General features: G+C 34.9%; 1 protein-coding gene across 1 annotated transcript; it reads right to left on the reverse strand.

Annotated features, from left to right (window-relative positions):
• Positions 1-1,411: 1,411 nt before the first annotated feature.
• LOC120067013 (uncharacterized mitochondrial protein AtMg00810-like) lies at positions 1,412-8,880 on the reverse strand. The gene is made up of 2 exons (XM_039018375.1): positions 8,766-8,880; positions 1,412-1,779 (listed from the first exon to the last, which is right to left on the reverse strand). Exons 1-2 carry the CDS (start codon positions 8,878-8,880, stop codon positions 1,412-1,414), a joined length of 483 nt encoding a protein of 160 aa, XP_038874303.1.
• Positions 8,881-15,726: the final 6,846 nt, after the last annotated feature.

Below are 15,726 nucleotides of genomic sequence, written 5' to 3' on the forward strand. Positions count from 1 at the left end.
TCTTCTTCTCATACTGATTTTGACCTATCATCATTCTCATCTCTCTTCCACCTGAAAATTTAGCGGCTAAAGTGGGCAGCTGCCAAAAAGAAAGTTATGGAAAGAAGATAGATGCTTTTCTTTACCTCTATTAACCTTGAATATCCTATCTCATATTCTTTTTCCTTTCCTCCCTCTTTTCACCTTTCATATTCCACTCAAAATTATCTTGTTTTTTTAATGCTAATGCTCCATGGTTCTTAACATCTTGTAAAATATTGTTTTTGGCTCGAATGTTTTGGTTCTCATCCAAGTGATTTGTTATTAACTACGAGTTTAACATATTGTAATTGTAATTTCAAAAATCGATGTGGTTTAATCCCACCTTGCAATTATTGAATCACTAGTCCTAGATACACAAAGAACATGCTCTGTTTTACCTTCATGTTAGTAAGTTGCAATTTCTCTGTATATTTCTTACTTTGATCATGGTTTGTTGGGAGGAGGTCATATGTATATTAGCTCACCTATTTATTGCAAACAAGGAAGGAAAGTCGAGGAATAGGATGAATTTGCTTAGAAGAACTTGATGATATTATTAAGAGGAATACCAGTATTTATACAGAATGAAATCCCTTGAAATGGGAGAGCAAAAAATAATACAGAATATAAATCATAATACAAATGGTACAAAATGATTGATATGCAACAGGTTTTGTTATTGGATATTCTCCTCTTGGGCTGATGTGGAGTTTGCTCGATGGACTTGACTTGTATGACATGGACGTGCTGAGTGTGTTGGTTTTGCTGACATGGTGTGTTGTCTTCTTATCCTTGACATCCCTCTCAAACTGGAGAGAAGAGCTATGACTCCAAGTTTAGACCGTAATAGAAAGAATTGAGAGTGAGTCAAGGTCTTTGTTAACAATCCGCAATCTGATTGAATGAAGGAACATATTGCACATCAAGCTGTCCTTTAAGAATCCGATCTCTTACAAAATGAACGTCAATCTCTATGTGTTTCGTTCTAGCATGAAATATGGGTTAACAACCAATGCACCAGCACTTAAATTGTCACACCAAAGTGTTGGAACACGTTTTCTTGGAACCCCGATCTCACTGAGTAGTTGCTGCAAGCAGATTATCTCACTTGATGTGTGACCTAAGGCTCTATGTTCAGATTCTGTACTTGAGCGCGCCACAACCGACTGCTTTTGGACAACCACAAGACAAGGTTTCCTCCAATAAACACACAGTATGCAGCTATTGACTTTTTGTCATCAATGTTGGCTACCCAATCTGCATTAGAGAACACTGAGATGGATATATCGAGGTTGGCTTGTATGTTTAATCCATAGTGTTAAGTTCCGATAATATACCGTAGAACTCTCTTGACGGCTTGCCAGTGTACATCAGTAGATTGCTTTAGATGCTAACTAAGTTGATTCACAACATAGGTGATATCGGGCCTGGTGTTTGTCAAGTATTGTAATGCACCAATTATGCTACGATAGGTAAACAGATCCCTAAGAGGTGTACCATAATTGAGAGACAGTTGTCTGCCTACTATACTTGGTGTAGGTGCTGCCTTCAGATCATGAAATCCAAGCCTATGAAGTAAATCATCAACATATTTCTCTTGGTTGATGATAACACCACCATTGAAGTAATGTATTTGAACACCCAAAAAATAGTTCAAGATACCCAGATCTTTGAGAGCAAATTGACGATCAAGCACCTTAACTAAATCAGATTCCAAGGACTTATCATTCCCTATGACAATCATATCGTCTACATACACTAGCATTAAGATCAAGGAAGAACCATTGTGAAAAATGAAAAAGGTGTTGGATTTTATGTCCTAGAACTTGTGGTTTGTAAACAATAAATTCAATCTGTAAATCAATAAATTTGTTATTGAATGCAGAAAAACTCATGGATATGTGATACCTAAGGATGGGTATGTGATACATAAAAGAAAAACCATGGGTATCTGATGCCTTAGTTTACTGCATTTCTCCGTAAAACTAAAAAACCCAGCATTATATATTCATATGTAGGTTACCACTAGAATTTTCGTCCAAGTGAGAGTTTGTCGGGTTTTATGTCCTAAAACTTGTGGTTTGTAAACAATAAACTCATTCTGTAAATCAATAAAGTTGTTATTGAAGTTTGATTCAACAAAGTTGTATTGAATATATGAATTACTTATTTCGTTTTAGAAATAAATCCAATAAACTAAAAGATCCATGACTTGAGTACTTGAACTTTATATGGAGACATAAGAGTGGATCAGGTTCGAGTAAATAGTCTAAATGATCTATAGTATATGAAGAAGGTTGGGTGCCTTATTCTGGTAACACTATCCGATGCGGCCCACTCTGTAGTTGTTACAAGAAGTTGTAAAGTGCTACAGACGAAGCGATCCTGATTCGTACATGTAGTGATATGAAGAGTGGGGGTGTCATGTGTAATGAGTTTGCACAAGATCGGACCAAGAAATAAGTCACTCTTACTTTATAACATTGTTTACTATTCAAGATTGACTATTTCAAAAATGATGACCTAGGTAACTTGACTTTAATCCTGAGCTAACTATGAACCACTGTTTATTCGGGATTATCCTTAGATTTTCATAGGTGAGGGTTGGCTCAACATCGCCGGCCCAATAAGCCTCCCACACTTCAGAGGTAAGACTGGGTAGATAGCTGAGGACATAGGGTGCAAGATGGAATTCACTCCTACCCGCTTTCAGGAATAGTAGAGAGGTTGTTCCCTTAAGTGCTGACTCCGGGTCTGGAATAAGGGGCCCCACCCTCTCATTGACCCGAGAGGGACTCAATTTGATGATCGGATCACAAACTAATTGTTCATTAGAGGATCAATGGGACTTAAGGAATAAGAGGTAATCTCGGGGGGTAAAACAACCATTTGACCCAACCGTTATTACGAACAACCTGTGAAAGGTTAACTTACTAATCATGGTTACATCGAGTGGACACAATATATGAGGGGAGTGCAACTTTGGGCTTTAGTGGAGTGACCCAGTAGTTAACGAATGGGGGTTAATTCGATGTAAAGAGTTTAGCCGATTAATCTCGTATCGTTGGAGCTCATGATCTGTAGGTCCATTAGGTCCCCCTACTAGCTCATAAATGGATTAGCCGTAGAATAACGTGGTAAGTTGATTTGAAACGTTCGAATTAGAATTAAGAAAATTAATAATTATATGTGATATAATTACACGTTTAATTTTGGAATTAAACAAAATTGGAGAATTGGTTAATATTTAAATGTGATTTAAATATTAAATTAATGAATAGGGATTCATGGTAGTAGAATTGGTGATTAATTTGATATTTGATATTAAATTAATTAGAATTAAGTAAATTATTTAATTAATTATTAATTATTAATTTTATTAGAAAAATTAATTATTGAATTAATTTTTGTAAAATAAAAAAAAATAATTTTAATTAAAGAATTAAAATTGAAAAGTTAATTTTAATTTTAATTTTGGAAAAGTTTCATAATTGAAATAAAAATTGGAAAAGTGGAAAAGTGGGAATTTCCCACTTCTTCACCTAGTAGATCATTCACGGTTCTACTATTTTTACAGCTCAAATTCTCAAGCTTGAGCTGGAATTCATGTAAAAGGTTTGTTGCTTGAATGTCATGCAATATAAACTTCAGTTTTGTAGTGGAAATGGGTGATGCATTGAAGAGATTTTTGTTGAAAAATCTGGTTGAAGAAAGTCTTCATTCTATTGAAAATCTGAAAACCTTTCTCCTCCATTTTCCCAATTCAACCTTATTTTGAGTCCCATAGCTCAATCTAAGGTATCAAGAGAGTAGTAGGGAAGACCTTGTGATGGTTCACATTCAAAGGAAAGGAGGATTGCAGCTGAAGTTCGTGATTCAAGAGGTACTTCAAAGGTTAGTGTTGAAACTCTCTTTCTAGTTTGAGCATGCTGAATTTGAAGCAAAAATTAATGAATTAGAATGCTTAATGATCATATTTTCTTTCGCTGCTTGCTTCTTTAATACAATACTCGATACTAGATTTTCAGCCACTACCCAATACTCGATGCTCGATGTCCCATACTCGATGGTTTTTTGTGAAAAACTCGATGCACGATGCCATACTTGATGAGCAACTCGATGGTATTTTGTGAAATACTCGATGCACGATGTACTCGATCCTGATCCTGATGTGGATTTCCTTAAATCCTTATCAGTCTGAAAATCAGAGTCGGTCTATCCTGTAAGGATCAAATCCTTAGCACCATACACAAGCATATAGTTTCTCGTTCTCCTAAGATACTTGAGAATAACTTTAACTGTTGTCCAGTGATCAAATCCTAGATTGGATTGATATCTACTGACTACTTTGCTACATGATAGATGTCAAGTCTGTTGGGGTTGATGCCCTAAATCTCGTAGGGTCTCGTAGTTTGTAAACATCTGTATGAACAAACAGTTTTGTGATATATAATATGAGATATTTTATTCACTTTAGTCTATCAAATATGAGATATTTTTGTTGCATTAACCACAAACCAATAAACTAAGATCTCTGGTTATCGTTGTAACTCAAGTATGTATGTGGAGACATACAAGTGGATCGTACTTTAAGTGATAATCTAAATGGTCTGTAGTATATGAATAAAAAAGGGAAACCTTATCCTAGTGACACTAGTGGCTCACTTTGTAGGTGTTACAAGTGTTGTAAAGTGCTATAAATGGTATGATCCTGATCATTCGTGTATTAGACATGTGAGCGGCGATACTCTATACAAAGAAGTTTGTATAAGACTGGACCACAAAATGTTTAGTCTCTTTATATAACACCGTTCATGACAGGGACTTTCATTTCACTAAGATGACCATAGGTAACATGACCTTAATCCTGAGTGAGTTGTGAACTCCTGCCTATGAGGACGGTCCTTTGATTTGCATGGGTGTGAGTGGCTAAATCGCCGACCCAAAGCTACTACTTTGGGGATTCGTCTGATTGGGGAGCTGGGAACTCAGCTACACAAGACGGAATTCACTCATTCCTTGAAGTAGGGGTAAGTAGATAAATTGTTCCCTTAAGGGCTGATTCCAAGACTTGAACAATGTAGCGCCACACCTTCTCTTAACCCAAGAAGGGTTTAGTTAGTGGGACTATGATGTATTGTTCATTAGAGGAATCAGTGGTACTTAAAGAGTTAGATGTAACTGTAGGGGCAAAACGGTAAATTGGCCTATGTTGTTTGTCAAAAACTTGTTGCTTTGCGACGGATGCAATGGCATCACAAAGATTGATGATATGTTATATGCGTTATTCAATGCAATATCTTAATCACGCTTCCAGATAATATATGCGATACTACAAAATTCACTGTAGAATGCGTTCATGTAGTTTATGCGTGTCACAAGTTTTCTTGCGTTGAAACCAAGTATAATTCCACCGCAAGTTTCTCAGAGTGATCCAAGGTCGAACATGGGGATTGCGATGTTAATGTGACAATGATGTGATATATGCGACTGTAATCAAATTAATATTGTGAGGTGTTGAAAAGTAAAATGCGCTGATAAATGAATAAACAGGTAAAGAGTAAAATGCAATGGTAAATAAATAAGCAGGTAAATAAATCTGAAGTTGTGCAAAGTGTGTGTGAAGCAATGCGATGACAAGTCTTGTGGATAGAATCAGAGTGAGAATGGGTTGGGGAAAGAACATCGCAAGTTTGTCAATCCTGTTGAGGACGCAACTAAGGTTCCGTCTTCCCTCAGCTTACACCTCTCGGTGATCGCCTGCATCACCATATCTCTATGATGATCAGGGATGAATGTTTGTGAACGTAAGGTTGTTTCCATCTCTAGAAATACTTCTTGCTTTAGTTAACGCATTCTATCAACGTTCTTTGAAAAGGTGGATTAGCGTCTTCACTTCTGCTCTCACAGGTGAAGATGCCATTGAGCATGCGTTAATTAAAATTAGCTGACTTCTTCAACATGGATTGACTCACTCATTCAATCCTTCCCCCGCAAACTTGAGGTTTAATTACTCATGGTGAGAGAAATGGAAGATGAATGCGTTAAGGTGAACAAAGAGATGAACATGAACATGATAATGATATTAACTGGTAAAGATAAAGCGTTTGTTACAGAGATATGAATAAAAGACAAGAAATGAACAACAATCGATGAACGGAAAGTAAGAATAAATAAGAGTAGCGTGTCAATGTCTTGGCACGGATCCCAATCGGAGCTATTTTGCTTGGCGGCGTGATGGAGGAATGAGGTGGAGAACTTCCTTCTTAGGAGAGTTCTCGAGGGAAGAGTGTCTCTTTTTCCGTGTGTTTCTTTCTCTATTTTCTCCCCTATTTTCTTCCCCCCTTCTGAGTGTTAATGTTTCTATTTATAGACCTTAGCACCTCCTACATCAATGGTCCCACTCTGAAAAGTTACTTTTTCCTGTCGAGGCTTGGTGGGAATGTCCACTCTACTCCACGTTCAATTTGTCAGGTCGTACATCAGAAAAGTTGTACAATTTCAGAAATCCCTGAAAATGTGTTGCTCTTTTTGTCCACGAACAATCGTCGCATGCGGTGATACAAAATCCCCGAGAATGCGTTGCTCTTTTTGTCCACGAGAAATCATCGCATGCGGTGATACCTATTACCTGCAAAACAAAGATTTGGACATCCTTTTTGCCATCACAATGCGGTCAACGGGTGTGTTTCCGATACTTTTACAATCTTTGCGTTTCTAAGTCAATTTTAATATGTTTGACACAACTTTTTCTTCCTATTGCCGCATATTCTAAGTAAGATGAAATAAATAACTTGTATTTCTACAAGTTATCAGCCTAGCTGTACTTACGAGCGATTTGTGAAAAGTTATCGTACTGTTGATTGGTTATATTCAATGGATACAAAAATATATTTGTAGTGCGAAGAGTGCAGCTGTCAATCTTTAGTGGAGTGCCCGATAGTTAACGAATGATGAATATCATGATTAAAGAGTTTAGTCAGTTATTCACGTACCGTTGGAGCTTCAAGCTACAGGTCCGTAAGGTCCCCTTGGTAGCTCAATGGATTCATGTTGAGAATCAGTTTTTGGGTTAGTTTGAAGTGTTCAAATGAACAAGAAGGAATTTGATTATATATGATATATTTCAATTAATTCAATTATATGTGATATAATTGATATAATATATTTGATACATTATTTGATTGGATGATGATTTATATTAAATGTCATAAAAGAGAAAAAGAACTATGGTTTATATGTTACATATGATGTAATATTAAAACTATAAGTTATAAATATAATATGATAAATTAGTTATTATATTTATTTAATTGGTTTTAGTTTTTTCCTCCAAATAACCACCTTAGTGGGAGGTTTTAATTAGTTTATGGCTTTTAATTCTACGCGAAAGAGGATTAAGTAATCAGATTACTTGTTGAGAGAGAAAACGATAAGAGTGTCGAGTAATCTATACGATAGTTACTTGCTTGTTAAATGACCGCGTACTCAAGTCGATACGATAGGCTTATTCCTACTCCCACTTACTCGATCGTCCAGTTCCTCCATACCTCTACCCAAAACCATATAGAGCCCACACCTCCTGGATTTTCACACCAAGAATACTAAGGTAACCGAGTGGTGGTGTCAAGTTTCCGTTCGAGGGTCGAGGATCGAGTTTTACTCGATTGTGATCGAGGATTTTCCAGTGCGTGTTGTTTGCTGAGTTTGCTCATTGGGTTCGTGCTAATCAACACGTTCGAGTTTGACTGAGGAAATACTAAAAGAAAGGGTTCTTCAAAGGTATGTTTACTCAATCCTTTGTATTTAACCTTGAAACATGCTATAATTTTATCTTTGATGCATAACTATTCTGTTTGATTGTAAATGTTTATGTTTTTTCACAATGGGATTTGGAACGATCTGTTTCCACTCACTGATTCTCTTGATTTAGAGTTTCTTCATGGTCTAGTACACAATATGGCATACATAAGGCTACCCACTGCAGATGTATAAGGAATCTGTCTCATCTCCTCAAACTCTTGTGGTATCTTAAGACACTGTTCCTTAGACAAGATAATTCCATACCTGAAAGGTAACAAACACTTCTTGGAATTTTGCATCGAATATCTGATAAGCACTTTTCAAAGTAGGATACTTGAGACAAGGCTAGTGATTTGTTCTTTTGATCCCTTATAATTTGGATCCCTAGAACAAATTGTGCTTCACCCAAATATTTCATTTGGAATTGAGTAGCTAGCCATTCTTTAATGGTAGTTAGGTAACCTATATCATTCCAAATGAGTAGGATATCAACCACAACAACACAAGAAAAGTTACCACACTGTTGATGATCTTCTTGTAAATATAAGGCACATCAATATTTTGATCAAAGGCATAAGATTTGACTACAACATCAAACCTTATATTCCAAGATCGAGATGCTTGTTTCAATCCATAAATGGATCGATTAAGCTTGCAAACCTTTTACTCTTTTCCTTGTTTAATGAATCCCTCTGGTTGAGTCAGATGGTTTCATCAAGATTACCATTCGAAAAGGCATTCTTGACATCCATTTGTCATATCTCATAGTCATAATATGTGGCAATAGATAAGAGAATCTGGATAGACTTAATCATAGCAATAGATGAGAAAGTTTCTTTATAGTCTACTTCAACCTGGTTATAACCCTTTGCTACTAGTCTAACCTTAAATGTTTGCCTTTCCATCTACACCCAGTTTCCTCTTATAGATCCATTTGCAACCTATGGGTTTAGCTCCATCTGGTTGATCTAAAAGTTCCCAGACAGAATTGGAGTGCATAGACTTTATTTCTTGATCCATGGCTTTGATCCATTTATCTTTGTCAACATCAACCATTGCTAAGATGATGGATCCTCAACCTTATCATCTAATAAGATAGCTTGAGTTTTTGTCAAACCCAAATAGCGAGTAGGTTGGGTTACAATTCTCCCACTACGTCAAGGCTCTCTCAACACTTAAAAATGATGTGTTTGACTAGATGAAGCAACATCAACAAGTCTTGTTGAAGTGTTCGCCTCTTCAACAACTCTTGTTGAAGTTTCAGTAGTTTCTTTGAAATTTTCATTTAACACAATTTGGCTCCTTGGCTTATGTTCTCTATGTGGTTTTCTTCTAAGAAAGTAGCATTTATCGATACAAATACTTTGTTTTCTTTTGGATTGAAGAATAGACCACCTCTCGTTTATTTAGAATAAGCTACAAATAGGCATAATTTTGAATGTGGTTCCAATTTCTTTGAATTTTCCATAAGCATATGTGCTAGACATCCTAAAGTTCTGAGATGTCGTAAACTACTTTTATGATCTCTCCATAATGCAAAAGGTGTTCATGTAACACTCTTTTATGGAACCTAGTTTAAAAGGTAAGTTACAGTCTTTACTGCATAACCTCAGGATGAGATAGATAGAGAAGCATAGCTCATCATAGAGCGAATCATGTCCAATAGAGTTCTATTTATCCTTTCTGATATACCATTTTGTTAAGGTATACCAAGTACTGATAGTTGAGATGTGATAACATGTTCTATCATATAGTTCTGAAATTCAATATCCATGTACTCTCCACCTTGATCTGATCAAAGTTTTTTAATCTTTTTACCTAACAAATTTTCAACTTCAGCCTTATACTCCTTGAACTTTTCAGTTGTATCAGACTTATGTTGCATTAGATAAACATATCCATATCTTGAATAATCGTCTGTAAAAGTGACAGAATAGTCAAACCTTTTTCTTGCTTTTACACTCATCGGATCACAAAAGTCTGAGCGTATAAGCTCCAAAGGTTCTTTGACTCTATAACCTTTTCCAGTAAAAATGTTGTTTTGTCATTTTTCCTCCTAGACAAGATTCACAAACAAGTAAAGAATTTTCTTCTAACTCGTTTGGAAGTCCATTCTTAACCAACCTTTCAATCTTTGAGATTAATGTGACCTAGCCTTAGATGCCAAAGATGAACACTATCTTTAAGCAAAAATTTTATTTTCTTAGTTTTAGTGGTTGCAGTGTTGAACGTTTCAATATTGTGAAACATTTTAGATACTAACGACCTTCGTACATATAAGTTACTTTCTTTTGTTGCAGAAGAAATATCAATACTATTTTTTGAGACAAACACTTTATCCCGAATAAAAGATACATTAAAAGAGTGTTCTAACAAATCAAGTTCCTTTTAAAATTAGGAACATAGTAAACATTGTCTAACAACATAAACTTTGATTAAAAATATAACTTCAAACTTCCAACTACAACCGCCGAGACAATCTCTCTTGTTTCAACCCGTATAGTCATCTCTCTCGCTGCTAGCTGTTTCCAAGAACTAGTTTCCTACAAAGAAGTGAAAACGTGGTTAGTGGCTCCTGAATCAAGTATCCAGGTATGGTTATAATTTTCCACCGAATACGTTTCCATAACTAGTAAATCATATGTACCTTCTTTTTCCTTCTTTTTCTCGATCAAATATTTTTAGCAATTTCTTTGCCAATGCCCATCTTGGTTGCAATTCTAACAGGTTCCTTTTACAACTTTGATCTTCTTGCTCGTTCAGGCAGCAACAGTAGTGGTGGCTTTATTCTCCTTTCCATTTTTCTTCTTTTTTCACTTCTTCACACCAGATGAAGAGGGAGGCACAAATTTAGTTCTAGAGGTCGAACCTTTAATGAACTTTTTTTTGCTGGAGAAGGAAACATTTACCTCCCCATTATTTTTTTTGGCTTTTATTAAAGACTCAAAAACTGTAGCTCGTTAAGGAGGGTGGTGAGGTTGTAGTCAATTTTGTTCACAACACAGTTGCTACGAAATTGCAGAAAGTTGTCCGATCGCGATTGCATGATAAAGCTCACTTGACTGGGCTCGTTTATGAGACTTCCATTCATCTTACTGTATTGAAATGGTTCCTCGTGTTAACGATATGTTCCCTAATAGACGATCCTTCAACCATCCGCGCACTGAAGATAAACTAAGAGAATCATGCATGGCTTGTGAGGAAGGTTTTCCAAACATATCATGCAATGATTCCATGATTTCCGACCTGTGATCATGGTCTAATGCTTTTTGGCCAGAACCTCAGATAAACCTGCCAAAATATAGACCTTTGCCTTATCATTGGCCTTGTTCCACTTCTTATAAGCATCATGAACACTTCATGATGTGTTGTACCCAGGGGCTAGAGGGCGTTCCTACGTGAAAACGAATTTGAGGTCATTCATTACCAAAATCGTATTCCCAAGTTGTATAATTTTCTCCAGTTAATTCTTTGACACCAAGCAAAGTAACGATTGAGCTAGACATGTTGATACAAAAATAAATTACTTATATTAGACACTTGTGCAAAAATTCATTTTTCAATTTAATCCAATCAGTTTAGCAAAAATTAATGAACCATAACATCATTGAATTTTTCAATGATACATTTAGTGATTTGGAATAAATGAACCCTAACATCATTGAATTTTGCAATGATACATTCAGTGATTTGGAATAAATGTCACCTCATGGTGTATAATTATTTCTATCACTGAAGTGAGACACTCTCAATCAAATATTATCCCATAATAACTCCTTATTCATATAATTATATATTCATATAATATTTGTTCTTATGTATTCATATAATATTTGTTCTTATGTTGTTTTGATGGACATATGTTTTGTTGTCATTTCTGAAATGTAACTAAGATCGCTTTTACTAGTTAAAGTCATAGTTTATTGTGCCACTAAGTCGTATTTGCATAATAACAAGGTTTTAAGCAGGTTTTATTGGTAAGTTGGACAGTAAGTGCTAGCAAGTAGGTCGGTAACTGCTGCCTTCACATCCCGATACGGTTTAAGAGGGTAAACTGGGAGGGGAGGTGTGACAGTGAATCTGTGAAGAGTTTTCAACAATTGATAGCAAAATGGTCGTTTATGGCCCACTCTTTTGCAATAGTGAAAAATTCATCTTGGTCTGTAAATTCTATTAGATTCCCGAGTTGACTTTGGAGGATGTACCCGTAAAGCCATAAGACTCTGGATTTTGAGCTCTAACGAACTCAATCTTTTTCTTTCCTTTGAACTGTGACTGTTTGTTATGCTGACTTTCACCTTTGGAAAAACTTAGCCCAAAATTATCATTAGTTGTTGTTCTCAATATTTTCTCCAGAGACTAGGTACTAGTATTCAACATTTTGACATTTTTGCATACAAAGTCTTTCTCAGCTCTAACCTGATTAAGTTCTCGCCTCAGATCTACAATAGTAGACATAAGTCTGTTATTGTCAACCATCAAAGTCCAATTCTCTCTTTTTGCACATCAAGTACCTTCAAATCATTTTGCCATTTGTTAAAGAAAGCTTGATAAGCATGATCAGCAGATACATGTTCGGCAATGTTGTTAACATTTTCTAAATACACATCATATTCAGAGATCTAACATGATGAGGTGTAAGATGAGATGTTAATGATAAGTGTTTTGACATCCTCTTGTAAGTCACTACTGTTTTCAAATGCATCATCAGATAAAGTTAAAAACATAACTTTTACCTTGTTTCTTCAAGAAATTAGGACATTTTTCTTGAAAGTGTCCATAGCCTACACACTCTCTGCATTTGAATGACTTTTCTTTTTGAAAATTTAAAACCCCTGACTTGTCAGCTTCCTTCCTACTACTTTGATTTTTGACTTGCTTGAGAGGAAGATAATCACCAGACTTATTATTTTTAGAATTAAAATTTTTAGACTTCTTTCCAAATAATTTAAAAACATGATTGAATTTTGAAAGCAATGAAATAGATTAAGTAAGGGATTCCTCAGACCCTCTGTCCTAATCATCATGCTCTTCAACTGAATCCTAAGACTCTCTATCTGAATCATCATGCTCTTCAACTGAGGACTTCACTGCAATTCCTTTATTCTTCTTCTTGGGCTTACCATTCAAAGACATCTCAATTGTGAGCAAAGAGCCAAATAACTCATTTGTTTTCAACTTTGTTATGTCTTGAGCTTCCTCAATGGCAGTAACTTTCATGTCAAATTTCTTAGGTAAAGGTCTAAGCACCTTCTGAACAAGTCTTTCTTCTGAAATTCTCTCTCCTAGAGCAAATAAATCATTTATAATATTCAGTAATCGTACATTAAATTCAATAATTGATTCATCATCGTGCATTTTAAGATTCTCAAACTTCAAATTTAACAATTACAGCCTTGTCATTTTGACTTTTGAAGTTCCTTCATGAGCAACAGATAACATATCTCATGCCTCCTTAGTAGAGACACATGTATTAATCAATTTGAATATGTTGTGATCAACACCATTAAATATGGAATTCAAGACACGAGAATTTCCTAAAGATGCTTCGTCTTCAACTTCAAACCATTGTAGTTCAGGTTTCAAAACTTCCTTTCCATCATCAATTTTGGTCGTTGGTGAGACCAACCAGTAACTACAGTCGTCCATATATTTGCCATCAATCAACTTTAGCAAGGCAGACATTCGAGCTTTCTAGAATGAATAGTTTGTTCCACTTAGAATAGGGGGATGAGTGGTAGAGCTACCTTCTTTGATTTCGTTCATGATCGAAGCATCTAAGATAAAGGTCTCACCTTAATACCAATTGAAAAAGCTATAAGATGACTTGTCATTCGAAACACAGATGTTAAATAGAAAACACAGACAAGCACTATAACAACAAACTGCAAGAAGTTAAATAAAGACACACAAGAGTTGGTAACCCAGTTCGACGATAAACGGCCTACATTTGGGGTGGTAATATGTCCAGGAAAGATAATCTACTAATATTAAAGAGTCAAGCAATTACAACGAAGTGACTCACATAGAGCCTAAGTCACAAGTCACCTAGGCTCTCCCTAGACATGAGACTCCCTCTCGATTGTACTTAGACTCCCACTAAGTGTGATAATATTAGTGTTCAACACTTCGACTTCCGACAGTGTGTGAGACTCCTCTTCGCTTGATTATATTTCTTGTAATTCAATGAACTTCCTTCACTGACGAATCTTAGGTCCTCCTTAAGATGGAGAAATCCTTCTCGAGAATGAAGTCTTAAGCTTCCCTAAAACTGAGAATTCCTTCTCTTCAACGATGCCTTAGGCTCCCCCTAAGATAGAAGTTATCTTCAAGTTCTTGAATGATTCAAACGATGAATTTGCACAGTGAAATATAATGAACAAAGGTCAAAACACTATGTTGCACAACTTGGCCACCAAGAACAAAGACACACTCTCACTGCGAAAGAATGTGGTAGCCCTAAATGAAAGCCATTATTCTTCTTTTTAAAATAGTGGCCAATTAAGGAAATAATTTCCAGAAATGATTTCCCCTTCAGTCAAAATATAGGAAAGAAAAAAAGATATTTTCCATATAATTTTCAGATTAGGAAAGAAAAATATTCGGTAGGAAATAGTATTGTCTGAAACAGACGTTAAAACTTCATTTGTGACAACAACAAAAACCACCATAAGCTACCTTAGAAAAAAAAATAGTTATATGAAACTCCATTATTTAATCAGCTCCAAATTCTGATAGAGTTACTTAAAAAGTGTCAAATAGAAAACAATTTGATTGTCGCGCCTAATTTGGCTTGAGTTTGCAAAGTTAAAAATACAAAAGAGAAAAAAAAAGAAGAATTGCATATTTAGTTCGTAAACTTTCAAGCTTAAAGTTTATATGAAATTTAAAATGTCTTTTTAATTTCTTAAACTTTCAATTTTACATCTAATATATAATCTCCAATATATTTAGTTTTTTTTAGAAAACATACTTGATCTTTTTTAAAAATTAAATAATATATTAGATAAAGATCGAAGTTTATGTATTAGTATTCAAAATTTTCAATTCAATGTTTAATAAATTTGTAAATTTAAGAAAAAAAAGTCGAATAAGTTAAACATTTATTTAACACAAATTATAGTTGAAATTTTAAAGATTTATGGAATACAAAATTATATTCTTTAAAATTCACTTAAAACTTTATTAAAGTTGAAAGACCAAATAAACTCAAATCTAAAACTTCATAGACAATTTGTAATTAAACCTATTAGACACTTCTCATTTCTTTTCAAATACACAACATACAATAAGTATGTTTTACAATATACCTAAATTTGATTTTGATTTTTATATATGTCATTGTCTTTACTTAAAAATTTTTTGCCCTTAAACTTTTATAATAGTAACAATTTATAGTTCTTGAAATTTAATTTGTAATGATTTAGTCCTTATGCTTTCAAATTTGTAACTTCGTAGTCCATTAACTTCAATAAATATCAATTTAATCATTATTATTTACCATATGTAACTATTTAGTCTGAAAAGTATTATTGATATTTAATAAAATTTCTTTAAAATGTAATTAATAAATTGATTAAGGGTCAAGTTTCTTTATAAATTATTATAAAGGTTTATGTAACGACCCGAGTTCAAGAGGGATACATGAATGAACCGGTATCACATCCGAACGAAAGAGATCATGAGGACATGAAAGTATAGTTAAGAAAGGCTTAAAAGAATTCAAAGTTACTACCTATACTAACAAGGTGCACCTTCCTTTTCGGTGGCTCAATTATATGAACTCCAAAGTTAAGCGTGCTTAGCCTAGGATGCATGTGAGTGAGGACAAAGCATGTTGAAAGGACCCGTGTTGGTTTACAACTTTCACTTCTAAAGCATTCAAGGCAAGGGAAGAAGGGA

The sequence above is a fragment of the Benincasa hispida genome, chromosome 12 (assembly GCF_009727055.1).
Source record: "Benincasa hispida cultivar B227 chromosome 12, ASM972705v1, whole genome shotgun sequence".
Classification (NCBI taxonomy): Eukaryota; Viridiplantae; Streptophyta; class Magnoliopsida; order Cucurbitales; family Cucurbitaceae; genus Benincasa; species Benincasa hispida.

Coding starts and splice junctions, on each gene's coding strand:
- LOC120067013 (XM_039018375.1), bottom strand. CDS start 8,880: ATGGTTGATGTTGACAAAGATAAATGGATCAAAGCCATGGATCAAGAA. Junction 1,780..8,765: donor AGATGGAGCTAAACCCATAG/GTTGCAAATGGA, acceptor TCTTAATGCTAG/TGTATGTAGACGATATGATT.